This window comes from Melitaea cinxia, chromosome 27 (assembly GCF_905220565.1).
Source record: "Melitaea cinxia chromosome 27, ilMelCinx1.1, whole genome shotgun sequence".
Lineage (NCBI taxonomy): Eukaryota > Metazoa > Arthropoda > Insecta > Lepidoptera > Nymphalidae > Melitaea > Melitaea cinxia.
Window position 1 is genome coordinate 5,569,939 of NC_059420.1, and position 27,649 is coordinate 5,597,587.

General features: G+C 47.9%; 8 protein-coding genes and 1 pseudogene across 8 annotated transcripts; all 9 read left to right on the forward strand.

Annotated features, from left to right (window-relative positions):
* Nucleotides 1-1,177: 1,177 nt before the first annotated feature.
* LOC123666862 (histone H2B) lies at nucleotides 1,178-1,837 on the forward strand. Its single transcript, XM_045600886.1, has one exon. The coding sequence runs from the start codon at nucleotides 1,234-1,236 to the stop codon at nucleotides 1,606-1,608; it is 375 nt and encodes a 124-aa protein (XP_045456842.1). The 5' UTR covers nucleotides 1,178-1,233; the 3' UTR covers nucleotides 1,609-1,837.
* A 595-nt stretch (nucleotides 1,838-2,432) lies between these two features.
* On the forward strand, nucleotides 2,433-3,199 carry LOC123667223 (histone H3). The gene has a single exon (XM_045601181.1). The coding sequence runs from the start codon at nucleotides 2,564-2,566 to the stop codon at nucleotides 2,972-2,974; it is 411 nt and encodes a 136-aa protein (XP_045457137.1). The 5' UTR covers nucleotides 2,433-2,563; the 3' UTR covers nucleotides 2,975-3,199.
* Nucleotides 3,200-3,602: 403 nt separating this feature from the next.
* On the forward strand, nucleotides 3,603-17,006 carry LOC123667224 (annotated as a pseudogene).
* Nucleotides 4,299-6,894, forward strand: LOC123667219 (histone H1B-like). The gene has a single exon (XM_045601177.1). The coding sequence runs from the start codon at nucleotides 5,420-5,422 to the stop codon at nucleotides 6,209-6,211; it is 792 nt and encodes a 263-aa protein (XP_045457133.1). The 5' UTR covers nucleotides 4,299-5,419; the 3' UTR covers nucleotides 6,212-6,894.
* On the forward strand, nucleotides 7,305-8,440 carry LOC123667221 (histone H2A). The gene has a single exon (XM_045601179.1). It carries the CDS (start codon nucleotides 7,647-7,649, stop codon nucleotides 8,019-8,021), a length of 375 nt encoding a protein of 124 aa, XP_045457135.1. The 5' UTR covers nucleotides 7,305-7,646; the 3' UTR covers nucleotides 8,022-8,440.
* LOC123667222 (histone H2B) lies at nucleotides 13,998-14,657 on the forward strand. The gene has a single exon (XM_045601180.1). It carries the CDS (start codon nucleotides 14,054-14,056, stop codon nucleotides 14,426-14,428), a length of 375 nt encoding a protein of 124 aa, XP_045457136.1. The 5' UTR covers nucleotides 13,998-14,053; the 3' UTR covers nucleotides 14,429-14,657.
* A 94-nt stretch (nucleotides 17,007-17,100) lies between the features above and the next one.
* On the forward strand, nucleotides 17,101-19,696 carry LOC123667220 (histone H1B-like). The gene has a single exon (XM_045601178.1). It carries the CDS (start codon nucleotides 18,222-18,224, stop codon nucleotides 19,011-19,013), a length of 792 nt encoding a protein of 263 aa, XP_045457134.1. The 5' UTR covers nucleotides 17,101-18,221; the 3' UTR covers nucleotides 19,014-19,696.
* Nucleotides 19,697-20,106: 410 nt separating this feature from the next.
* On the forward strand, nucleotides 20,107-21,242 carry LOC123667093 (histone H2A). The gene has a single exon (XM_045601080.1). The coding sequence runs from the start codon at nucleotides 20,449-20,451 to the stop codon at nucleotides 20,821-20,823; it is 375 nt and encodes a 124-aa protein (XP_045457036.1). The 5' UTR covers nucleotides 20,107-20,448; the 3' UTR covers nucleotides 20,824-21,242.
* A 5,558-nt stretch (nucleotides 21,243-26,800) lies between these two features.
* On the forward strand, nucleotides 26,801-27,462 carry LOC123666861 (histone H2B). The gene has a single exon (XM_045600885.1). It carries the CDS (start codon nucleotides 26,859-26,861, stop codon nucleotides 27,231-27,233), a length of 375 nt encoding a protein of 124 aa, XP_045456841.1. The 5' UTR covers nucleotides 26,801-26,858; the 3' UTR covers nucleotides 27,234-27,462.
* Nucleotides 27,463-27,649: the final 187 nt, after the last annotated feature.

Here is a 27,649-nt window from a genome sequence, read left to right on the forward strand (position 1 = left end):
CCTTCCTGGAGAGCAGGAGTTTCAGAGTGAAGATCGAGAGAACCACGTCCAACCAGTACCCAGTTGCTGCTGGTGTCCCGCAAGGCAGCTGCCTGTCTCCGACGTTGTACGCGCTGTACACGAACGACATCCCGAACACCGATGGAACCACATTGGCTCTCTACGCCGACGACGCTGCGTACATAGCGACGTCCATCAAGACGAGACGCGCAGTTGCCAAGATGCAGGAAACTCTCGACGCTCTCCCCGACTGGCTCTCCAAGTGGAGGTTGTCCATTAACGTGGACAAGACGCAGGCGCTATCGGTGGGCTCACGCCCGATGGCGCCCCTGCTTCGCTTCGAGGGGAACAACATCCAATGGCAGGAGGCGGTCAAGTACCTCGGTATTACGATCGACCGCCGACTGACCATGTCCGGCCACACTAAGATAGTGATTGGGAAGACTAAAGCCACAATGTCAGCTCTGCGACCGCTGTTACAGTCAAGACTCCCGCTCAAAACCAAGCTGGGCCTCTACAAAACGTTCGTGAGATCACGCCTCACGTACGCCGCGCCAGCTTGGTACGCCCTTCTCAGCGACACCAACAAGAGGAGCCTCCAAGCGCAGCAGTCGAAGACGCTGCGCTACATCACAAACGCACCCTGGTGCGTGAAAAACTCGACCCTTCAAAGGGACCTGAAGATCGAGAGTCTGGAGGACTTCGTGGTCCGCCTAGCCAAATCGATGTTCTCTCGTGCGGATGCATCGGACGCACCGCACATCAAGAACATCGCACCGTGGCACGCAAGACCACCGGATCGTCGAGCTCTCCCGCGGAACCTCTCCTCGTTCCCACGCAATGGTGTGAGTACCTAACTCCGGTTTGACGGTCGATCTAGCTGGGCCTCCCACGGGGCTACCGTGGGTCTCACCCGGCTGGGTCTTGACCTCACTGGAGAAGGGGCTCACGCACCACATTGCTTCCTTCCCATCCCGCCTCCCAACCTACACCACTCCACTCCACTCCATTTCACCCAACTCAGAGTCCCACGCGGCTAATCTTTTATAGCCCAATCCAAGGACCCACCTATATTGATAGGTGGCGGTAGAAACTTTGTGAAAAAGATCTAGGATCTTGCGACACAATTCCCCACACCCCCTCATCGGGTAGTGTGAGAAGACCACTAGCGATTTTTATATCATTCGAGTCTAGTCCTCGTAACGGTACGCACCACGTAATAATTATTATACCATGCCGCCCAAGACAAGCGGGAAAGCCGCTAAGAAATCTGGCAAAGCCCAGAAGAACATCTCTAAGTCGGACAAAAAGAAGAAGAAGCACAAGAGGAAGGAGAGTTACGCCATCTATATCTATAAAGTTCTCAAGCAAGTCCATCCCGATACCGGTATCTCGAGCAAGGCCATGTCTATCATGAACTCTTTCGTGAACGACATCTTCGAACGCATCGCCGCCGAAGCTTCGCGTCTCGCTCACTACAACAAGAGATCCACGATCACCTCGAGGGAGGTCCAGACCTCCGTGAGGCTGCTCCTGCCCGGCGAGCTCGCTAAGCACGCCGTCAGTGAAGGAACAAAGGCCGTCACGAAGTACACGAGCTCCAAGTGAACGCGCTAAAAACTTGAAAAGAGCAGCGCATGATATAATTATCGTGTGCCTGCTTAGACAAAAAAAAAAAGGCCCTTTTCAGGGCCACTAAAGATTTCATAAATGTGTTACTGATTTAATGTTTCTCTTCGAATCGACGACGTCAATAACTACTATAATATTCACTCAATTTGCGTTTACATACATAATACATAATAAATGAATAAAATATATAAACATAAACAACGTATGTATGTGTATATATATATATATTCTTAAATTTATTATATAATTATAATCTTTTAATATGTTTTTTAAACGACAGTCGTATTGTGTCGCACGCAGACGTTGGGCGACATAATGACAATGATACAAACGATCGTTTTATTTACATTATTATTGCGCTTCTCTCTTATTATTAATGACTAGCTACATAAAAAAAAAAAAAAAAAAAAATACACACACACACACACATATATCTTATATATATATATATATATATATATATATATATATATATATATATATTTTACATAAAATATTATAATTATATATATAAATTGATAAATAATAAGGTATAAATCGATTAATAAAACGAAAATAAATAAAGAATTAATCGTACGTACGTACGTACGTACGTACGTACGTACGTACGTACCATCGAATATTTTACTTGTCAGGACGAAATTAACGTTTAATTCTGCATATATCATACGAAAAAAATAAATAAATAAATAAATTAAAAAAAAACACGAATAACATGGTGTCAAACGATAACTGAAAGAAAGAGAGCGAAAGAGTCGCGCGGATACGTACGTTCCCTACTCGTCTATATATACGTAAAACCTATAAAAGAGCGGAATCGTCGTTTCGTCGCTTCATTCGCTCTCCGAAGTTGACGCCGCGAACTAGTGTCGTCTCTCGTTTTGAGTTTTTCGTTTACCGAGAAAGCTTTTCATTAGTATCTCTCTCAGCTATGGCTCGTACTAAGCAGACTGCTCGTAAATCTACCGGCGGCAAGGCGCCGCGCAAGCAGCTCGCAACGAAGGCCGCTCGTAAGAGCGCGCCCGCCACCGGAGGAGTCAAGAAGCCGCATCGTTACAGGCCCGGTACGGTCGCCCTTCGCGAGATCCGTCGTTACCAAAAGAGCACGGAACTTCTGATTCGCAAACTGCCATTCCAACGTCTCGTCCGTGAGATCGCTCAAGATTTCAAGACTGATCTGCGATTCCAGAGTTCGGCGGTTATGGCGCTGCAGGAAGCCAGCGAAGCCTACCTGGTCGGTCTATTCGAAGACACTAACCTGTGCGCCATTCACGCCAAACGCGTCACGATCATGCCCAAAGATATTCAACTGGCGCGCAGGATCCGTGGAGAACGTGCGTAAATTTCGACACGTTCTTCTTCTTCCTCGGACGGTTTTACCGTCTACATCGAGAAAAAACAAAAAAATAAAACAAAAAGGCCCTTTTCAGGGCCAATCATATATTTCTATACGTAATTATGACTTTTGTTTGTTTCAAACGTTCATACGTCAATACCTGTCTCTTAACTAGTATCATTATACAAATACTATAAGTAAACAAAATAAATGTATGTATTATATATAATATAATAATCTTTAGCACTAAAGAAAAGAGGAAATATATAGGTAATGAAAGTAAATCCTTTCACACTACAAAAATTAAAAAAAAAAAAAAAAAAAAACACGAACATCGAACTAGGTAGATATAGCGAGAGCTATTTATTATATTATTATTAGAAATAATTTTCATCATCCGATTCCTTCCTACCACGATTAAATATAAAATAAGACTGATAATCGAAATAGAAAATACAAAATAATAATAACAATGAAAATATTATAATACACGTATGTTTCTTTACCTAAAATCCGAGATTGGAGATCGCCAACGAAACACACACCGCCTCGCCCCGCGACGCCCCTCGCTACCCTCCATCCCCACCCCGAGCCACGGCAATTAGGTCCCTCCGACGACGGCGAGAGAGCGATGTCTATAAATATAGCGCAACGGTGCGATCGAAAAACACTAACTGATCGTCGTCAGGACTCGACGGACGGACGAATTTCGAGCTGAATCTTAAAATCAAAACAAGTTAACGAAACAATGACCGGCCGCGGTAAAGGTGGAAAGGGTCTGGGAAAAGGAGGCGCGAAGAGACACAGGAAGGTTCTCCGTGATAACATCCAAGGTATCACGAAGCCCGCCATCCGTCGTCTGGCGCGCAGAGGAGGAGTGAAACGTATCTCCGGTCTGATATACGAAGAGACCCGCGGCGTGCTCAAAGTGTTCCTCGAGAACGTCATCCGTGACGCCGTCACCTACACCGAGCACGCCAAGAGGAAGACCGTGACCGCTATGGACGTCGTTTACGCCCTCAAACGTCAGGGTCGCACCCTCTACGGTTTCGGCGGTTAGACTAACGACTAAATACTATTATTCGTATTTCTTGTTACTTGAAATACGAATGATTTCAATAAAAAAAAGGCCCTTTTCAGGGCCGCACATGATTCCTTCACACACGCTCGATTGAACGTTAGCGAACGTTTCTAACGATCTAAGACGTCTCTTTTTATCACATATCATTACCAAAACAAATTATTTTCTTTCTCTCTTTGAACTTTTACTTACCTACTTTTGAAATAATAACGAACACGTACCTACCTACCTACTTATATTTATGAAATTAAATCAAAAATAATAATAATAGATCGTATGTATGTATTATTGTTTTCATAATTATTATGTCAATAAGTATCATGTATTTCCTCTCGGGACTCTTTATTTCTAATAATACATACACGTTAACTTGCGATATTTACAAATGAAGGAAGAATACGAGTCTCATACGTTTTCGTTCTACTACAAACGATATATTACGTAGTACGTATATTTTGTAAAAATTAAATTAGACTTGTACCTCCTATAGAGATCTCGCTTTCCTATTTCTAGCTTAAGTTATAATATACATACATATATAGCATTCGAAGGAAAATACCGTTTCGCTCGCTTAGATTAATGCCCTAACCCTATTCGTGCGTGTATATTATGTACACACTCACTCACTAAATGGTTTTCGTAAATGATAATAATCTCTTCGGATCGACAACACAATTACCTATACTATTATTTTTAATTTTTTTTTTTTTTCTTTTTGTTTTTTTGTTTTATAAATATCATTCGATACGTTCGTCGTACCGGTGGTTGTTTTTAGGTATTATCATCGCTCGTGTCGAGTTGCAACGTCGTGTTTTACGAGGCCCGACTTCGAACACCTTAAATTAGTACGAAAATTATCGTATACGCGATGTGCGTTTTTAGATTATTAATAAGGTATCTTAGCTTTCGATCCGTCGATCGATCGGAATATATTAATCGTTTTTAATAGAATAAAATAACTTTTAAACGGGACTCGAGGTACACGCGTTGAACTATATCGAAATTAAACGTCGATATCATTCGCTACGAGCGAGCTATTAGGCGAGTTAGACTCTCATCCGACGGACAGGCTTACGAGGTATCGCTCGGTGCTATCGATCTTTAAACGTACATAATAAAATATGAAAATATCGTATTTAAAAAGATACCTGTTAGTGAAAAGTTTTCAGCGTTCGTACGAGAAATTGTCTAGCGACGTAGCGGCTCTCCTTACGGTATTGCCGATACTCTTCGAACTACTAGCGACCTCTGTCCGTCCACACGTCCGTTTCTGTAAAAAAGTTCTCAATAGAGTCGTGTTCTATCCGTGTGACAGTTTGTTCGTGCGTGTTTTAATTGAAAAAGAAAAATAATAATAATAACAACAAAAAATGGCCGATACAGCAGTAGCGACCGAAGCCCCAGCACCCGCGACCCCGGCGAAGAAGCCTAAGGCTTCGGCCGCCGCGGGCGGCGCCGCCAAGAAGCCGAAGGCTAAGCCCACACACCCTAAGACATCCGAAATGGTAAACAGCGCGATAAAAGAGTTGAAAGAGCGCAGCGGTTCCTCTCTGCAAGCGATCAAAAAATATATCGCCGCTCAATACAAAGTCGATTCGGAAAAGCTGGCTCCGTTCATCAGGAAGTATCTGAAGAGCGCCGTGGAATCGGGAGCTCTCATACAGACGAAGGGCAAGGGCGCTTCCGGCTCGTTTAAGCTCGAATCGAAATCGTCCGCATCGAAGAAACCGGCCGGCGGCAGCGGCGGCGGAGCATCGGGCGGCAAGGGCGCCTCGTCTTCGGCCGCGTCCGGTAAATCGAAGAAAGCCTCGTCCGCTTCGGCCGCAGGCAAGGGAGGCGCGAAGAAGGCCGCCGCCGCCGCTGCCGCCGCCGCCGCTGCGGCCGCCGCGGCCTCCGCCGGTGCGGCGTCATCGCCGTCGAAGTCCAAACCGAAGGCAGCGACTAAGGACAAAAAAGCCGCCGCCGCTAAGAAGAAGCCGGCGCCGAAGAAGGCGGCCGTCGCCGCGACGCCTTCTAAGGCGAAGGCCGGCGCCGCGTCGAAGGCGAAGAAGAGTGCCAAACCGCCCACTAAGAAGCCAAAAGCTCCTAAACCGAAGAAGGCAGCCGCAGCGACGCCCAAGTCGAAAGCGGCAGCTAAGAAAGCGGCCGCCGCCAAGAAGTAAGCCGGTGACGTACGAAAGTGTTAAAACAACAACAATAACAACTTCACGCGTCTCACGACGCCCTCGCGGTGTCGCTCGGCGTGTCGTCGTTTCGTTGCCATCATCACCATCATGGTAATCGTCGTCATCGTGCCGTCGGCCGCAGCGTCCGTCCGTTGGCGCGATGTCGCTGCGACGACTACGACGATGTTGAAGAAAAAGAAAAAGAAAAAGAAGAAGAAGAATAATAAGACGACTAAGTCGGGTGTCGATACAAGCGAGTGCGGCGCGTTAATCGCACACTAAAAAGCCCTTTTCAGGGCTAACAAAAACTTCCCAAAGCAATCGTAAATTTTTACGTATCTACGCGACGTTTCAAACGATCATATGACGTCAATATACAAAAAGAGTCGCAATATATTAATAGGTGTACCATACAATCGTATTTATAAAATAAATAAACAAATAATAGAAAAAAAAAAATCTCATACTATAAACACATACACAGACGCTACGAGTATACAAACAAAGCTTTTTCGCGTTACTACTACATATCTATAAGTAAAAAATAAAATAAAATGATAATATCATACAATTTACGACAATAGAATATCCGCAAACGTTCATTATCATTGAAAGTAAACAACAACAGTAACAATAGAACAACTAATTAAAGCATTTATCACTTACAATATTAGTTATAATTGCTGTCTATTATTTGTCACTTGTATAGAATAATAATAAATCATGAATAAACACGTCGTTGCATCATCACAGATTCGTTCGTCACTGCCGTATATTAAATGAAAATGACATTGTATTTGGCGGCAAACGAAAAAAAAAAAAAAAAAAAAAAAAAAACGACATCGATTAATAATATCGACGACTAACGAATATAGACGAAAACATTCGAAATCGAGTAAATTCGCATTATCAAAGATTACTCCAAAAGTTGTAATCAGATCTCGATGAAATTTTAATGTGACCACGTGATAAACATCGGTTTTCGATTAAATTGATATTAAATAAAAAAAAAAAAAAAAAAAAACAAAAAAAAAAAAAACACCTTCTTTTTTTGAAGTCGGTTAAAAAAAATTGAAGTAATACCCTCATTCTTTTACATAATTATATATTTATTTATTATATATTATTATTATTACTATTAATTTTCTTTTATCACAACAATAATTTACACAATTCGCGTAACTAATATCCCCGTTTCATTAAACCGATACATACCGATAAATGCCGGCCGTGTTCCGTCTCTTTTTCCGACTCTATAGTATCCCTACCCGCCGACGAAACGGCGATTTCTATATATAGCCGACAGAGTAGTTTTAAAAAATTTAATTCTCTCGCTACAACCGCACCGGACTGGACGCTTTCGTCACTGTTCTGCATCGGTTTTTAGTGTGCTTTTATTTGTATTTTATTTCGATTAAATTATATCATCGGCATGTCGGGACGCGGTAAAGGCGGTAAAGTGAAGGGAAAGGCAAAGTCTCGTTCGAACCGCGCCGGTCTTCAGTTTCCGGTCGGTCGTATACACAGACTGCTGAGGAAGGGAAATTACGCCGAACGCGTCGGTGCCGGCGCTCCCGTCTACCTAGCCGCCGTCATGGAATATCTCGCCGCCGAAGTTCTCGAGTTGGCCGGAAACGCTGCCCGCGACAACAAGAAGACCAGAATCATACCGAGACATCTTCAGCTGGCGATCCGTAACGACGAGGAATTGAACAAGCTCCTGTCGGGCGTCACCATCGCACAAGGCGGTGTCCTCCCGAACATCCAAGCGGTCCTCTTACCGAAGAAGACCGAGAAGAAGGCTTAATTATTTATTAAACTGTGTCTGTATCGTCGTGCTAATAGTTCGTTACGTCGTGTCACTCTTTCGTTGCGAAACTATTAACTACGAGATAATTGACATCTATGAAAATCAAACGGCCCTTTTCAGGGCCACAAATCTCTTCTAAATACGATAAAAAATTATTAATTTTTTGTCTACGTTTCTTACGTAACGACGACGTCATTATTTATTTCATTATTTCTTTAGCAGCACGTAAAACCTTCTCGTGCAAACATAGAATAATACACACAGCACACACGCCTTAATTTTCTTACGAATTAAATGTTATATCACTCGAACAATAGCGTATAAATATGCTATAAATCTTATTAAACCCAATATAAATTAGGGGTATGAAAAATAAACGTTGGCCGATTCTCAGACAATAAATATAAGATATGCAAACAAAATTTCATAAAAATCCAGCCGTTTCGGAGGAGTAATATTATTGTAATTACTAATACTGTGAAACGAGAATTTTTTTTTTTTTTTTTTTAATTTAAAAGATGATATTAGGAATAATAAAAAAAAAAAAAAAAAAAAAAAAAAGCTTGCATAGTTATGAAATTTGTAACAGCGTCATAAAATACATACATATCAACACATAATAATGATTAAGATGTACTCTAATCTTAATTATTATTATTTATTATTTTTTTTCATACGTCGATGTGCGGGGGGGGGGGGGGGGGCTTTTGCTTGTTTATCGGTCGCTATCCCCACCGTGCGGCGACGATCTCACTTCTCATTGGTCCGAATAGTCCCGTAACTATTGGACGGACGTAACTGGGCAGCGACATGAAGTCGATAAAACACCGGAACGCCGGAAATTTTTATATCATATCGGATCGGCAAGCAACCAACGAGTCAACATCTCACCGCACGGACCTTAGAAGAAAACGAAGCTCGGCACCGCTCGAGTTTCGCCGTTCGCTTTCGCGAACGAAGGGATAGTCGCCGTACGTTGACACCGGCGGTCGCCCGCTGAGCTCGCTCAGTGAGGCGCCGTCTTCGGTCGCGGATGGTTGCATCCATCATGGACGGAAGTCCAACAACCCGAAAAGGCCCTTCTCAGGGCCACACGCATCACGCCGGCAGGGACCCAGCCGGTCCGCCGACGCATCCTTCGGCATACAACAACTCTGTCATCACGAGAGTACCCGGACCAATCAGCGCCACTCCGGGAGCCTGCACACGAGGGCAGGCCGAACAACGCGCAAATGTGTCTGGCGCAACAAGCACCGCGCGCAACACCGCCATACCGCGTGCCATCGCCACTTCGGTAGCGCTGCGCAGCACGCCGACGCCCAACAGGTCGGGAGCAAGTAACCTTGCCGGATCCAAAGGGCGCTCCGCTTCATTGGAAGTCCTGCAGAGAGCCGGATCGGCGACAGACCTTCGGAAACTGTCCCCTGAAGCCAGGCTCCAGACAAATATGAAGATCGCAGACCGCCTTGAGAGAAGCGGTCTCATGTCTGAAGACTGCATCAGGGTGCTCAAACAACACCTGAGCAACCAGCGAGAGGCCATTCAGCATGACACCAGCCCCCAGGAGGCGACGCAAGCTCCCACCAACCCAAGGAGGAGGCAACTCTCAGCGGCAAGCGACGATAGCTCTGTAGCAGAAGAAGCGAAGCGTCACTGCCCCGACGCAGCCCCCTCAGATTCACCGCAGCAACAGATGCAGGTCGACACGCCGCCGCGATCATTCGCTGACGCCCTTCGAGCTTCTCCATCCCGAGCACCCACACCTCAAGCCCAGGCAAATGCGCCGAGCGCGCCGGATGCCCGAAGCTCCGGTTCGGGGAACAGCCAACCGGCGAGGAAGAGCACAAACTTCCCGCCCCTGGTGGTGGAGTTCTTCCCTAATTGGACCCAGCACATCAGGCGCCTCCGCGATAAGCTAGGACACACGCCGAACGCTCGCCCTTACGGAAAGGGGGTACGATTTACCCCGAAAACCGAGGCTGAGTATAGAGCGACTCAGCGCTTCCTCAGCGAGCTGGAGTCATCGGAGAAAATCTCCTGGTTCTCCTACTCGCTACCAGCTGACAAGAGCGTGAAGGTCGCTATACGAGGTCTGCCGGTGTCCACAGCAGCCGAGGAGATCGAAGAGGAGCTCCGCAGCCTAGGATACACTCCGGAGTATGTGCGTCCGATAAACGCCAGGAAAGGAAGGCCAGGCTGCATTTTCCTGGCTATCCTCAAAAGGACGCCCAACGTGACGCCGGGAATATACGGCATCACAGAACTCCTATGCATGCCCGGAGTGAAGATCGAGGCCTGGCGAGGGAAGAAGGGCCCAGCACAGTGCCACAGGTGTCAGCAGTTCCGGCACTCGAGCCACGGCTGCCACAGGAAGCTAGCCTGCGTCAGGTGCGGGGAGGAACACACGGCCAAGGACTGCCCTAGGCCGGTCGAGGAGCCTCCCACGTGCGCCAACTGCGGCGGCGCGCACCCGGCCAACAAAACCTCTTGCCCCATCTTCAAGAGAGAAGCCAGGAACAAGAAAGCTGGCACTGTGGCCTGCACTACTGCCAGCAAAAAGGAATCCATGGCTACCTCGAGGACGGCCGAAGTTGTGGACCGCACCACAGTCTCAGCCGAGGCAACAGCGACAACGCTGATGGCCCCGGCTAACAACCCTATCGACAGGCAGTCGAAGGCGCCTGCATCGAATAAAAAGAAGAGGAAGAAGAACCGAGGAAAAGGGAGGAAAGCGGAAGCGCCTCCTACTCCTCAAGCGAACACCGCCGAGGTCGCAACCCCAACTCTGCCTGCAACCACCCCTGGAGGGAAGCAGGCGAAGAAGGAGAAGCGACCGAACAAGGAGTCACCAGCTGCATCATCGTCAGTTTTGGAAATTTCAATCAAGATCCTCACAAACGTCCTGGTCGCATTGCAAGCGGACAACGACCCCACTGACGCTATCGTCAGGGGCATCACCGAGCTGCTGCGACTCAAACAATGATGAGGATCCTCTTTTGGAATGCTCAGGGGCTCAAGCACAAGAGCCCCTTTCTCAAGCACCTCCTACGCGAACAGAACATCGACGTGGCGCTGATCTGCGAGACGTTCCTGGGACCCGGTGATCGTGCCAACTTTCCCGGGTACTTCGTTTACCGCCAGGACGAAGCCTGCCCTAACCGGCCTTACCGAGGACTGGCTGTCATCGTGAGAAGAAGAGTCGTCCACAATCCACTGCCCAGACTGCAGTTGAGCTCATTCCAGGCTCTAGGCATCGAGGTCCACAACATCGACGGACCTCTCAACATCTACGCTGTCTATCGCCCGCCCGGCACAAGCCTCAATGTGGCAGAGGTTCATCAACTCCTGAACTCGCCACACCCGAGCCTCGCGGCGGGCGACTGGAACTGCAAGCACGTCGCCTGGAACTCCAACCTCATCTGCACGAACGGCAGACGACTCTTCGACGACGGCGAGGTCAGCGGGTACGAGGTCTCGGGACCTGAGCTGCCCACGCACTACCCGGACAACATCATGCAAGCACCGGACGTCATCGATCTGATGGTTCACCGTGGACTTCCTTGTCAGCCCACGCTAGAGGTGGTCCAGGATGAGCTATCGTCGGATCATCTGCCGGTCCTGGCGGTGCTGGGTCACCGGCTCACGAGCAAGTCGCCGCCTCAACTCCGGAAGCACATCTGCTGGAAGGCCTTCCAGGAAGCGCTCGAGCCCCCGCAGTCAATCAGGCGAATTCAGACGGCCAACGACGTCAACGAATTCGCCAACGAACTGACATCACGCATCCAGGAGGCCTTGAACGCTGCGACGACAACCTCATCTTCGAACACCAGCTCATACCAGCTATCGCCGCTACCCCAACACATTCATCACCTGATCCAGGAGAAGAGGCGACTCAGGAGAAGGTGGCAGAGCAACAGGGACCCTAACCTGAAGACTCAACTCAACAGGCTTTCCTGGAGAGTTAAGGCACTGTTGGAGTCCCACGCCACGGAGTGCTGGGAGAAACGTTTGGAGGATGCCTCGGAAGATAGAACATCCATCTTCAAGCTGTGCAGACAGCTGACCAACTCAACGACTCCTGTCCGACCACTTCGGGACGAAGACGGCACGCTCAAGTACCGCGCTGAGGAACGCGCCGAGATCTTTGCGAAACACCTGAAGCTGCAGTTCCAGCCCAACCCGGACTCAGCTCCAGACCACACGGCGGAGGTCGAGAGACACCTGACCGAATACTTCGCTGCACCGATAGCTCCTGACGAAGACCCCTTCGTCATCTCACCGGGCATGGTACAACGAGTCATATCGAAGTCCAAGCCGAGGAAGGCGCCGGGAGCGGATAGCGTCGACAACAGGACCCTGCGACACCTACCGCGGAGCACGGTAGCGGCAGTGACGCGCCTGTTCAACGGGATTCTGCGAACGGGACAATTCCCCGACGCTTGGAAGATAGGACTCGTGACCATGCTACCTAAGCCCGGGAAGAACATCCTGAAACCTGGGAGCTATCGCCCCATCACCCTGCTGCCAGCCATCTCTAAAGTATTCGAGCGTCTTCTGCTGCAGCGGTTATCGCAGCACGTGGAACTACGCCCCGAACAATTCGGTTTCCGAGCGGAGCATAGCACCACGCTACAACTCACAAGAGTGATGCACAAGCTGGCGGCTACTGCCAACAAAAGAGAGAAAGCCGTCGCTGTCTTTCTCGATATCGAGAAAGCTTTCGACCGTGTATGGCACCCCGGACTACTCTACAAATTGACAACCACGGCCACTCCTCGTCGCATAGTTAGGGTGATCTCATCCTTCCTGGAGAGCAGGAGTTTCAGAGTGAAGATCGAGAGAACCACGTCCAACCAGTACCCAGTTGCTGCTGGTGTCCCGCAAGGCAGCTGCCTGTCTCCGACGTTGTACGCGCTGTACACGAATGACATCCCGAACACCGATGGAACCACATTGGCTCTCTACGCCGACGACGCTGCGTACATAGCGACGTCCATCAAGACGAGACGCGCAGTTGCCAAGATGCAGGAAACTCTCGACGCTCTCCCCGACTGGCTCTCCAAGTGGAGGTTGTCCATTAACGTGGACAAGACGCAGGCGCTATCGGTGGGCTCACGCCCGATGGCGCCCCTGCTTCGCTTCGAGGGGAACAACATCCAATGGCAGGAGGCGGTCAAGTACCTCGGTATTACGATCGACCGCCGACTGACCATGTCCGGCCACACTAAGATAGTGATTGGGAAGACTAAAGCCACAATGTCAGCTCTGCGACCGCTGTTACAGTCAAGACTCCCGCTCAAAACCAAGCTGGGCCTCTACAAAACGTTCGTGAGATCACGCCTCACGTACGCCGCGCCAGCTTGGTACGCCCTTCTCAGCGACACCAACAAGAGGAGCCTCCAAGCGCAGCAGTCGAAGACGCTGCGCTACATCACAAACGCACCCTGGTGCGTGAAAAACTCGACCCTTCAAAGGGACCTGAAGATCGAGAGTCTGGAGGACTTCGTGGTCCGCCTAGCCAAATCGATGTTCTCTCGTGCGGATGCATCGGACGCACCGCACATCAAGAACATCGCACCGTGGCACGCAAGACCACCGGATCGTCGAGCTCTCCCGCGGAACCTCTCCTCGTTCCCACGCAATGGTGTGAGTACCTAACTCCGGTTTGACGGTCGATCTAGCTGGGCCTCCCACGGGGCTACCGTGGGTCTCACCCGGCTGGGTCTTGACCTCACTGGAGAAGGGGCTCACGCACCACATTGCTTCCTTCCCATCCCGCCTCCCAACCTACACCACTCCACTCCATTTCACCCAACTCAGAGTCCCACGCGGCTAATCTTTTATAGCCCAATCCAAGGACCCACCTATATTGATAGGTGGCGGTAGAAACTTTGTGAAAAAGATCTAGGATCTTGCGACACAATTCCCCACACCCCCTCATCGGGTAGTGTGAGAAGACCACTAGCGATTTTTATATCATTCGAGTCTAGTCCTCGTAACGGTACGCACCACGTAATAATTATTATACCATGCCGCCCAAGACAAGCGGGAAAGCCGCTAAGAAATCTGGCAAAGCCCAGAAGAACATCTCTAAGTCGGACAAAAAGAAGAAGAAGCACAAGAGGAAGGAGAGTTACGCCATCTATATCTATAAAGTTCTCAAGCAAGTCCATCCCGATACCGGTATCTCGAGCAAGGCCATGTCTATCATGAACTCTTTCGTGAACGACATCTTCGAACGCATCGCCGCCGAAGCTTCGCGTCTCGCTCACTACAACAAGAGATCCACGATCACCTCGAGGGAGGTCCAGACCTCCGTGAGGCTGCTCCTGCCCGGCGAGCTCGCTAAGCACGCCGTCAGTGAAGGAACAAAGGCCGTCACGAAGTACACGAGCTCCAAGTGAACGCGCTAAAAACTTGAAAAGAGCAGCGCATGATATAATTATCGTGTGCCTGCTTAGACAAAAAAAAAAAGGCCCTTTTCAGGGCCACTAAAGATTTCATAAATGTGTTACTGATTTAATGTTTCTCTTCGAATCGACGACGTCAATAACTACTATAATATTCACTCAATTTGCGTTTACATACATAATACATAATAAATGAATAAAATATATAAACATAAACAACGTATGTATGTGTATATATATATATATTCTTAAATTTATTATATAATTATAATCTTTTAATATGTTTTTTAAACGACAGTCGTATTGTGTCGCACGCAGACGTTGGGCGACATAATGACAATGATACAAACGATCGTTTTATTTACATTATTATTGCGCTTCTCTCTTATTATTAATGACTAGCTACATAAAAAAAAAAAAAAAAAAAAATACACACACACACACACATATATCTTATATATATATATATATATATATATATATATATATATATATATATATATTTTACATAAAATATTATAATTATATATATAAATTGATAAATAATAAGGTATAAATCGATTAATAAAACGAAAATAAATAAAGAATTAATCGTACGTACGTACGTACGTACCATCGAATATTTTACTTGTCAGGACGAAATTAACGTTTAATTCTGCATATATCATACGAAAAAAATAAATAAATAAATAAATTAAAAAAAAACACGAATAACATGGTGTCAAACGATAACTGAAAGAAAGAGAGCGAAAGAGTCGCGCGGATACGTACGTTCCCTACTCGTCTATATATACGTAAAACCTATAAAAGAGCGGAATCGTCGTTTCGTCGCTTCATTCGCTCTCCGAAGTTGACGCCGCGAACTAGTGTCGTCTCTCGTTTTGAGTTTTTCGTTTACCGAGAAAGCTTTTCATTAGTATCTCTCTCAGCTATGGCTCGTACTAAGCAGACTGCTCGTAAATCTACCGGCGGCAAGGCGCCGCGCAAGCAGCTCGCAACGAAGGCCGCTCGTAAGAGCGCGCCCGCCACCGGAGGAGTCAAGAAGCCGCATCGTTACAGGCCCGGTACGGTCGCCCTTCGCGAGATCCGTCGTTACCAAAAGAGCACGGAACTTCTGATTCGCAAACTGCCATTCCAACGTCTCGTCCGTGAGATCGCTCAAGATTTCAAGACTGATCTGCGATTCCAGAGTTCGGCGGTTATGGCGCTGCAGGAAGCCAGCGAAGCCTACCTGGTCGGTCTATTCGAAGACACTAACCTGTGCGCCATTCACGCCAAACGCGTCACGATCATGCCCAAAGATATTCAACTGGCGCGCAGGATCCGTGGAGAACGTGCGTAAATTTCGACACGTTCTTCTTCTTCCTCGGACGGTTTTACCGTCTACATCGAGAAAAAACAAAAAAATAAAACAAAAAGGCCCTTTTCAGGGCCAATCATATATTTCTATACGTAATTATGACTTTTGTTTGTTTCAAACGTTCATACGTCAATACCTGTCTCTTAACTAGTATCATTATACAAATACTATAAGTAAACAAAATAAATGTATGTATTATATATAATATAATAATCTTTAGCACTAAAGAAAAGAGGAAATATATAGGTAATGAAAGTAAATCCTTTCACACTACAAAAATTAAAAAAAAAAAAAAAAAAAAACACGAACATCGAACTAGGTAGATATAGCGAGAGCTATTTATTATATTATTATTAGAAATAATTTTCATCATCCGATTCCTTCCTACCACGATTAAATATAAAATAAGACTGATAATCGAAATAGAAAATACAAAATAATAATAACAATGAAAATATTATAATACACGTATGTTTCTTTACCTAAAATCCGAGATTGGAGATCGCCAACGAAACACACACCGCCTCGCCCCGCGACGCCCCTCGCTACCCTCCATCCCCACCCCGAGCCACGGCAATTAGGTCCCTCCGACGACGGCGAGAGAGCGATGTCTATAAATATAGCGCAACGGTGCGATCGAAAAACACTAACTGATCGTCGTCAGGACTCGACGGACGGACGAATTTCGAGCTGAATCTTAAAATCAAAACAAGTTAACGAAACAATGACCGGCCGCGGTAAAGGTGGAAAGGGTCTGGGAAAAGGAGGCGCGAAGAGACACAGGAAGGTTCTCCGTGATAACATCCAAGGTATCACGAAGCCCGCCATCCGTCGTCTGGCGCGCAGAGGAGGAGTGAAACGTATCTCCGGTCTGATATACGAAGAGACCCGCGGCGTGCTCAAAGTGTTCCTCGAGAACGTCATCCGTGACGCCGTCACCTACACCGAGCACGCCAAGAGGAAGACCGTGACCGCTATGGACGTCGTTTACGCCCTCAAACGTCAGGGTCGCACCCTCTACGGTTTCGGCGGTTAGACTAACGACTAAATACTATTATTCGTATTTCTTGTTACTTGAAATACGAATGATTTCAATAAAAAAAAGGCCCTTTTCAGGGCCGCACATGATTCCTTCACACACGCTCGATTGAACGTTAGCGAACGTTTCTAACGATCTAAGACGTCTCTTTTTATCACATATCATTACCAAAACAAATTATTTTCTTTCTCTCTTTGAACTTTTACTTACCTACTTTTGAAATAATAACGAACACGTACCTACCTACCTACTTATATTTATGAAATTAAATCAAAAATAATAATAATAGATCGTATGTATGTATTATTGTTTTCATAATTATTATGTCAATAAGTATCATGTATTTCCTCTCGGGACTCTTTATTTCTAATAATACATACACGTTAACTTGCGATATTTACAAATGAAGGAAGAATACGAGTCTCATACGTTTTCGTTCTACTACAAACGATATATTACGTAGTACGTATATTTTGTAAAAATTAAATTAGACTTGTACCTCCTATAGAGATCTCGCTTTCCTATTTCTAGCTTAAGTTATAATATACATACATATATAGCATTCGAAGGAAAATACCGTTTCGCTCGCTTAGATTAATGCCCTAACCCTATTCGTGCGTGTATATTATGTACACACTCACTCACTAAATGGTTTTCGTAAATGATAATAATCTCTTCGGATCGACAACACAATTACCTATACTATTATTTTTAATTTTTTTTTTTTTTCTTTTTGTTTTTTTGTTTTATAAATATCATTCGATACGTTCGTCGTACCGGTGGTTGTTTTTAGGTATTATCATCGCTCGTGTCGAGTTGCAACGTCGTGTTTTACGAGGCCCGACTTCGAACACCTTAAATTAGTACGAAAATTATCGTATACGCGATGTGCGTTTTTAGATTATTAATAAGGTATCTTAGCTTTCGATCCGTCGATCGATCGGAATATATTAATCGTTTTTAATAGAATAAAATAACTTTTAAACGGGACTCGAGGTACACGCGTTGAACTATATCGAAATTAAACGTCGATATCATTCGCTACGAGCGAGCTATTAGGCGAGTTAGACTCTCATCCGACGGACAGGCTTACGAGGTATCGCTCGGTGCTATCGATCTTTAAACGTACATAATAAAATATGAAAATATCGTATTTAAAAAGATACCTGTTAGTGAAAAGTTTTCAGCGTTCGTACGAGAAATTGTCTAGCGACGTAGCGGCTCTCCTTACGGTATTGCCGATACTCTTCGAACTACTAGCGACCTCTGTCCGTCCACACGTCCGTTTCTGTAAAAAAGTTCTCAATAGAGTCGTGTTCTATCCGTGTGACAGTTTGTTCGTGCGTGTTTTAATTGAAAAAGAAAAATAATAATAATAACAACAAAAAATGGCCGATACAGCAGTAGCGACCGAAGCCCCAGCACCCGCGACCCCGGCGAAGAAGCCTAAGGCTTCGGCCGCCGCGGGCGGCGCCGCCAAGAAGCCGAAGGCTAAGCCCACACACCCTAAGACATCCGAAATGGTAAACAGCGCGATAAAAGAGTTGAAAGAGCGCAGCGGTTCCTCTCTGCAAGCGATCAAAAAATATATCGCCGCTCAATACAAAGTCGATTCGGAAAAGCTGGCTCCGTTCATCAGGAAGTATCTGAAGAGCGCCGTGGAATCGGGAGCTCTCATACAGACGAAGGGCAAGGGCGCTTCCGGCTCGTTTAAGCTCGAATCGAAATCGTCCGCATCGAAGAAACCGGCCGGCGGCAGCGGCGGCGGAGCATCGGGCGGCAAGGGCGCCTCGTCTTCGGCCGCGTCCGGTAAATCGAAGAAAGCCTCGTCCGCTTCGGCCGCAGGCAAGGGAGGCGCGAAGAAGGCCGCCGCCGCCGCTGCCGCCGCCGCCGCTGCGGCCGCCGCGGCCTCCGCCGGTGCGGCGTCATCGCCGTCGAAGTCCAAACCGAAGGCAGCGACTAAGGACAAAAAAGCCGCCGCCGCTAAGAAGAAGCCGGCGCCGAAGAAGGCGGCCGTCGCCGCGACGCCTTCTAAGGCGAAGGCCGGCGCCGCGTCGAAGGCGAAGAAGAGTGCCAAACCGCCCACTAAGAAGCCAAAAGCTCCTAAACCGAAGAAGGCAGCCGCAGCGACGCCCAAGTCGAAAGCGGCAGCTAAGAAAGCGGCCGCCGCCAAGAAGTAAGCCGGTGACGTACGAAAGTGTTAAAACAACAACAATAACAACTTCACGCGTCTCACGACGCCCTCGCGGTGTCGCTCGGCGTGTCGTCGTTTCGTTGCCATCATCACCATCATGGTAATCGTCGTCATCGTGCCGTCGGCCGCAGCGTCCGTCCGTTGGCGCGATGTCGCTGCGACGACTACGACGATGTTGAAGAAAAAGAAAAAGAAAAAGAAGAAGAAGAATAATAAGACGACTAAGTCGGGTGTCGATACAAGCGAGTGCGGCGCGTTAATCGCACACTAAAAAGCCCTTTTCAGGGCTAACAAAAACTTCCCAAAGCAATCGTAAATTTTTACGTATCTACGCGACGTTTCAAACGATCATATGACGTCAATATACAAAAAGAGTCGCAATATATTAATAGGTGTACCATACAATCGTATTTATAAAATAAATAAACAAATAATAGAAAAAAAAAAATCTCATACTATAAACACATACACAGACGCTACGAGTATACAAACAAAGCTTTTTCGCGTTACTACTACATATCTATAAGTAAAAAATAAAATAAAATGATAATATCATACAATTTACGACAATAGAATATCCGCAAACGTTCATTATCATTGAAAGTAAACAACAACAGTAACAATAGAACAACTAATTAAAGCATTTATCACTTACAATATTAGTTATAATTGCTGTCTATTATTTGTCACTTGTATAGAATAATAATAAATCATGAATAAACACGTCGTTGCATCATCACAGATTCGTTCGTCACTGCCGTATATTAAATGAAAATGACATTGTATTTGGCGGCAAACGAAAAAAAAAAAAAAAAAAAAAAAAAAACGACATCGATTAATAATATCGACGACTAACGAATATAGACGAAAACATTCGAAATCGAGTAAATTCGCATTATCAAAGATTACTCCAAAAGTTGTAATCAGATCTCGATGAAATTTTAATGTGACCACGTGATAAACATCGGTTTTCGATTAAATTGATATTAAAAAAAAAAAAAAAAAAAAAAAAACAAAAAAAAAAAAAACACCTTCTTTTTTTGAAGTCGGTTAAAAAAAATTGAAGTAATACCCTCATTCTTTTACATAATTATATATTTATTTATTATATATTATTATTATTACTATTAATTTTCTTTTATCACAACAATAATTTACACAATTCGCGTAACTAATATCCCCGTTTCATTAAACCGATACATACCGATAAATGCCGGCCGTGTTCCGTCTCTTTTTCCGACTCTATAGTATCCCTACCCGCCGACGAAACGGCGATTTCTATATATAGCCGACAGAGTAGTTTTAAAAAATTTAATTCTCTCGCTACAACCGCACCGGACTGGACGCTTTCGTCACTGTTCTGCATCGGTTTTTAGTGTGCTTTTATTTGTATTTTATTTCGATTAAATTATATCATCGGCATGTCGGGACGCGGTAAAGGCGGTAAAGTGAAGGGAAAGGCAAAGTCTCGTTCGAACCGCGCCGGTCTTCAGTTTCCGGTCGGTCGTATACACAGACTGCTGAGGAAGGGAAATTACGCCGAACGCGTCGGTGCCGGCGCTCCCGTCTACCTAGCCGCCGTCATGGAATATCTCGCCGCCGAAGTTCTCGAGTTGGCCGGAAACGCTGCCCGCGACAACAAGAAGACCAGAATCATACCGAGACATCTTCAGCTGGCGATCCGTAACGACGAGGAATTGAACAAGCTCCTGTCGGGCGTCACCATCGCACAAGGCGGTGTCCTCCCGAACATCCAAGCGGTCCTCTTACCGAAGAAGACCGAGAAGAAGGCTTAATTATTTATTAAACTGTGTCTGTATCGTCGTGCTAATAGTTCGTTACGTCGTGTCACTCTTTCGTTGCGAAACTATTAACTACGAGATAATTGACATCTATGAAAATCAAACGGCCCTTTTCAGGGCCACAAATCTCTTCTAAATACGATAAAAAATTATTAATTTTTTGTCTACGTTTCTTACGTAACGACGACGTCATTATTTATTTCATTATTTCTTTAGCAGCACGTAAAACCTTCTCGTGCAAACATAGAATAATACACACAGCACACACGCCTTAATTTTCTTACGAATTAAATGTTATATCACTCGAACAATAGCGTATAAATATGCTATAAATCTTATTAAACCCAATATAAATTAGGGGTATGAAAAATAAACGTTGGCCGATTCTCAGACAATAAATATAAGATATGCAAACAAAATTTCATAAAAATCCAGCCGTTTCGGAGGAGTAATATTATTGTAATTACTAATACTGTGAAACGAGAATTTTTTTTTTTTTTTTTTTAATTTAAAAGATGATATTAGGAATAATAAAAAAAAAAAAAAAAAAAAAAAAAAGCTTGCATAGTTATGAAATTTGTAACAGCGTCATAAAATACATACATATCAACACATAATAATGATTAAGATGTACTCTAATCTTAATTATTATTATTTATTATTTTTTTTCATACGTCGATGTGCGGGGGGGGGGGGGGGGGGGGCTTTTGCTTGTTTATCGGTCGCTATCCCCACCGTGCGGCGACGATCTCACTTCTCATTGGTCCGAATAGTCCCGTAACTATTGGACGGACGTAACTGGGCAGCGACATGAAGTCGATAAAACACCGGAACGCCGGAAATTTTTATATCATATCGGATCGGCAAGCAACCAACGAGTCAACATCTCACCGCACGGACCTTAGAAGAAAACGAAGCTCGGCACCGCTCGAGTTTCGCCGTTCGCTTTCGCGAACGAAGGGATAGTCACCGTACGTTGACACCGGCGGTTGCCCGCTGAGCTCGCTCAGTGCGGCGCCGTCTTCGGTCGCGGATGGTTGCATCCATCATGGACGGAAGTCCAACAACCCGAAAAGGCCCTTCTCAGGGCCACACGCATCACGCCGGCAGGGACCCAGCCGGTCCGCCGAAGCATCCTTCGTCATGCAACAACTCTGTCATCACAAGAGTACCCGGACCAATCAGCGGTACTCCGGGAGCCTGCGCACGAGGGCAGACCGAACAACGCGCAAGTGTGTCTGGCGCATCAAACACCGTGCGCAACACCGCCATACCTCGTGCCATCGCCACTTCGGTAGCGCTGCGCAGCACGCCGACGCCCAACAGGTCTGGAGCAAGCAACCTTGCCGGATCCAAAGGGCGCTCCGCTTCATTGGAAGTCCTGCAGAGAACCGGATCAGCGACAGATCTTCGGAAACTGTCCCCTGAAGCCAGGCTCCAGACCAATATGAAGATCGCAGACCGCCTTGAGAAAAGCGGTCTCATGTCAGAAGACTGTATCAGGGTGCTCAAGCAACACCTGAGCAACCAGCGAGAGGCCATTCAGCATGACACCAGCCCCCAGGAGGCGACGCAAGCTCCCACCAACCCAAGGAGGAGGCAACTATCAGCGGCAAGCGACGATAGCTCCTCAGCAGAAGAAGCGAAACGTCACTGCCCCGACGCAGCCCCCACAGAATCACCGCAGCAACAGATGCAGGTCGACACGCCGCCATTATCATTTGCTGACGCTCTTCGTGCTCCTCCAACCCGAGCACCCACACCTCAAGCGCAGGCAATTGCGTCGAGCGCGCCGGATACCCAAAGCTCCGGTTCGGGAAACAGCCAGCCGGCGAGGAAGACCTCAAACTTCCCGCCTCTGGTGGTGGAGTTCTTCCCAAATTGGACCCAGCACATCAGGCGCCTCCGCGATAAGCTCGGACACACGCCAAACGCTCGCCCTTACGGGAAGGGAGTACGATTCACTCCGAAAACCGAGGCTGAGTATAGAGCGACTCAGCGCTTCCTCAGCGAGCTGGAGTCATCGGAGAAAATCTCCTGGTTCTCTTACTCGCTACCAGCTGACAGGAGCGTGAAGGTCGCTATACGAGGTCTGCCGGTGTCCACAGCAGCCGAGGAGATCGTAGAGGAGCTCCGTAGCTTGGGATACACTCCGGAGTACGTGCGACCGATAAACGCCAGGAAAGGAAGACCAGGCTGTATTTTCCTGGCTATACTCAAAAGGACGCCCAACGTGACGCCGGGAATATACGGCATCACAGAACTCCTATGCATGCCCGGAGTGAAGATCGAGGCCTGGCGAGGGAAGAAGGGCCCAGCACAGTGCCACAGGTGCCAACAGTTCCGGCACTCGAGCCACGGCTGCCATAGAAAGCTAGCCTGCGTCAGGTGCGGGGAGGAACACACGGCAAAGGACTGCCCTAGGCCGGTCGAGGAGCCTCCCACGTGCGCCAACTGCAGCGGCGCGCACCCGGCCAACAACACCTCTTGCCCCATCTTCAAGAGAGAAGCCAGGAACAAGAAAGCTGGCACTGTGGCTTGCACTACTGCCAGCAAAAAGGAATCCATGGCTACCTCGAGGACGGCCGAAGTTGTGGACCGCACCACAGTCTCAGCCGAGGCAACAGCGACAACGCTGATGGCCCCGGCTAACAACCCTATCGACAGGCAGTCGAAGGCGCCTGCATCGAATAAAAAGAAGAGGAAGAAGAACCGAGGAAAAGGGAGGAAGGCGGAAGCGCCTCCTACTCCTCAAGCGAACATCGCCGAGGTCGCAACCCCAACTCTGCCTGCAACCACCCATGGAGGGAAGCAGGCGAAGAAGGAGAAGCGACCGAACAAGGAGTCACCAGCTGCATCATCGTCAGTTTTGGAAATCTCAATCAAGATCCTCACAAACGTCCTGGTCGCATTGCAAGCGGACAACGACCCCACTGACGCTATCGTCAGGGGCATCACCGAGCTGCTGCGACTCAAACAATGATGAGGATCCTGTTTTGGAATGCTCAGGGGCTCAAGCACAAGAGCCCCTTTCTCAAGCACCTCCTACGCGAGCAGAACATCGACGTGGCGCTGATCTGCGAGACGTTCCTGGGACCCGGTGATCGTGCCAACCTTCCCGGGTACTTCGTTTACCGCCAGGACGAAGCCTGCCCTAACCGGCCTTACCGAGGACTGGCTGTCATCGTGAGGAGAAGAGTCGTCCACAATCCGCTGCCCAGGCTGCAGTTGAGCTCATTCCAGGCTCTAGGCGTCGAGGTCCACAACATCGACGGACCTCTCAACATCTACGCAGTCTATCGCCCGCCCGGCACAAGCCTCAATGTGGCAGAGGTTCATCAACTCCTGAACTCGCCACACCCGAGCCTCGCGGCGGGCGACTGGAACTGCAAGCACGTCGCCTGGAACTCCAACCTCATCTGCGCGAACGGCAGACGACTCTTCGACGACGGCGAGGTCAGCGGGTACGAGGTCTCGGGACCTGAGCTGCCCACGCACTACCCGGACAACATCACGCAAGCACCGGACGTCATCGATCTGATGGTTCACCGTGGACTTCCTTGTCAGCCCACGCTAGAGGTGGTCCAGGATGAGCTATCGTCGGATCATTTGCCGGTCCTGGCGGTGCTGGGTCACCGGCTCACGAGCAAGTCGCCGCCTCTACTCCGGAAGCACATCTGCTGGAAGGCCTTCCAGGAAGCGCTCGAGCCCCCGCAGTCAATCAGGCGAATTCAGACGGCCAACGACGTCAACGAATTCGCCAACGAACTGACGTCACGCATCCAGGAGGCCTTGGACACTGCGACGACAACCTCAACCTCGAACACCAGCTCATACCAGCTATCGCCGCTACCCCAGCACATTCATCACCTGATTCAGGAGAAGAGGCGACTCAGGAGAAGGTGGCAGGGCAACAGGGACCCTAACCTGAAGACTCAACTCAACAGGCTTGCCTGGAGAGTTAAGGCACTGTTGGAGTCCCACGCCACGGAGTGCTGGGAGAAACGATTGGAGGACGCCTCGGAAGACAGAACATCCATCTTCAAGCTGTGCAGACAGCTGACCAACTCAACGACTCCTGTCCGACCACTTCGGGACGAAGACGGCACGCTCAAGTACCGCGCTGAGGAACGCGCCGAGATCTTTGCGAAGCACCTGGAGCTGCAGTTCCAGCCCAACCCGGACTCAGCTCCAGACCACACGGCAGAGGTCGAGAGACACCTGACCGAATACTTCGCTGCACCGATAGCTCCTGACGAAGACCCCTTCGTCATCTCACCGGGCATGGTACAACGGGTCATATCGAAGTCCAAGCCGAGGAAGGCGCCGGGAGCGGATAGCGTCGACAACAGGACCCTGCGACACCTACCGCGGAGCACGGTAGCGGCAGTGGCGCGCCTGTTCAACGGGATTCTGCGAACGGGACAATTCCCCGACGCTTGGAAGATAGGACTCGTGACCATGCTACCTAAGCCCGGGAAGAACATCCTGAAACCTGGGAGCTATCGCCCCATCACCCTGCTGCCAGCCATCTCCAAAGTATTCGAGCGTCTTCTGCTGCAGCGGTTATCGCAGCACGTGGAACTACGCCCCGAACAATTCGGTTTCCGAGCGGAACATAGCACCACGCTACAACTCTCAAGAGTGATGCACCTGCTGACGGCTACTGCCAACAAAAGGGAGAAAGCCGTCGCTGTCTTTCTCGATATCGAGAAAGCGTTCGACCGTGTATGGCACCCTGGGCTGCTTTACAAACTGACAACCACGGCCACTCCTCGTCGCATAGTTAGGGTGATCTCATCCTTCCTGGAGAGCAGGAGTTTCAGAGTGAAGATCGAGAGAACCACGTCCAACCTGTACCCAGTTGCTGCTGGTGTCCCGCAAGGCAGCTGCCTGTCTCCGACGTTGTACGCGCTGTACACGAATGACATCCCGAACACCGATGGAACCACATTGGCTCTCTACGCCGACGACGCTGCGTACATAGCGACGTCCATCAAGACGAGACGCGCAGTTGCCAAGATGCAGGAAACTCTCGACGCTCTCCCCGACTGGCTCTCCAAGTGGAGGTTGTCCATTAACGTGGACAAGACGCAGGCGCTATCGGTGGGCTCACGCCCGATGGCGCCCCTGCTTCGCTTCGAGGGGAACAACATCCAATGGCAGGAGGCGGTCAAGTACCTCGGTATTACGATCGACCGCCGACTGACCATGTCCGGCCACACTAAGATAGTGATTGGGAAGACTAAAGCCACAATGTCAGCTCTGCGACCGCTGTTACAGTCAAGACTCCCGCTCAAAACCAAGCTGGGCCTCTACAAAACGTTCGTGAGATCACGCCTCACGTACGCCGCGCCAGCTTGGTACGCCCTTCTCAGCGACACCAACAAGAGGAGCCTCCAAGCGCAGCAGTCGAAGACGCTGCGCTACATCACAAACGCGCCCTGGTGCGTAAAGAATTCGACCCTTCAGAGGGACCTGAAGATCGAGAGTCTGGAGGACTTCGTGGTCCGCCTAGCCAAATCGATGTTCTCTCGTGCGGATGCATCGGACGCACCGCACATCAAGAACATCGCACCGTGGCACGCAAGACCACCGGATCATCGAGCTCTCCCGCGGAACCTCTCCTCGTTCCCACGCAATGGTGTGAGTACCTAACTCCGGTTAGACGGTCGATCTAGCTGGGCCTCCCACGGGGCTACCGTGGGTCTCACCCGGCTGGGTCTTGACCTCACTGGAGAAGGGTCTCACGCACCACATTGCTTCCTTCCCATCCCGCCTCCCAACCTACACCACTCCACTCCATTTCACCCAACTCAGAGTCCCACGCGGCTACTCTTTTACAGCCCAATCCAAGGACCCACCTATATTGATAGGTGGCGGTAGAAACTTTGTGAAAAAGATCTAGGATCTTGCGACACAATTCCCCACACCCCCTCATCGGGTAGTGTGAGAAGACCACTAGCGATTTTTATATCATTCGAGTCTAGTCCTCGTAACGGTACGCACCACGTAATAATTATTATACCATGCCGCCCAAGACAAGCGGGAAAGCCGCTAAGAAATCTGGCAAAGCCCAGAAGAACATCTCTAAGTCGGACAAAAAGAAGAAGAAGCACAAGAGGAAGGAGAGTTACGCCATCTATATCTATAAAGTTCTCAAGCAAGTCCATCCCGATACCGGTATCTCGAGCAAGGCCATGTCTATCATGAACTCTTTCGTGAACGACATCTTCGAACGCATCGCCGCCGAAGCTTCGCGTCTCGCTCACTACAACAAGAGATCCACGATCACCTCGAGGGAGGTCCAGACCTCCGTGAGGCTGCTCCTGCCCGGCGAGCTCGCTAAGCACGCCGTCAGTGAAGGAACAAAGGCCGTCACGAAGTACACGAGCTCCAAGTGAACGCGCTAAAAACTTGAAAAGAGCAGCGCATGATATAATTATCGTGTGCCTGCTTAGACAAAAAAAAAAAGGCCCTTTTCAGGGCCACTAAAGATTTCATAAATGTGTTACTGATTTAATGTTTCTCTTCGAATCGACGACGTCAATAACTACTATAATATTCACTCAATTTGCGTTTACATACATAATACATAATAAATGAATAAAATATATAAACATAAACAACGTATGTATGTGTATATATATATATATTCTTAAATTTATTATATAATTATAATCTTTTAATATGTTTTTTAAACGACAGTCGTATTGTGTCGCACGCAGACGTTGGGCGACATAATGACAATGATACAAACGATCGTTTTATTTACATTATTATTGCGCTTCTCTCTTATTATTAATGACTAGCTACATAA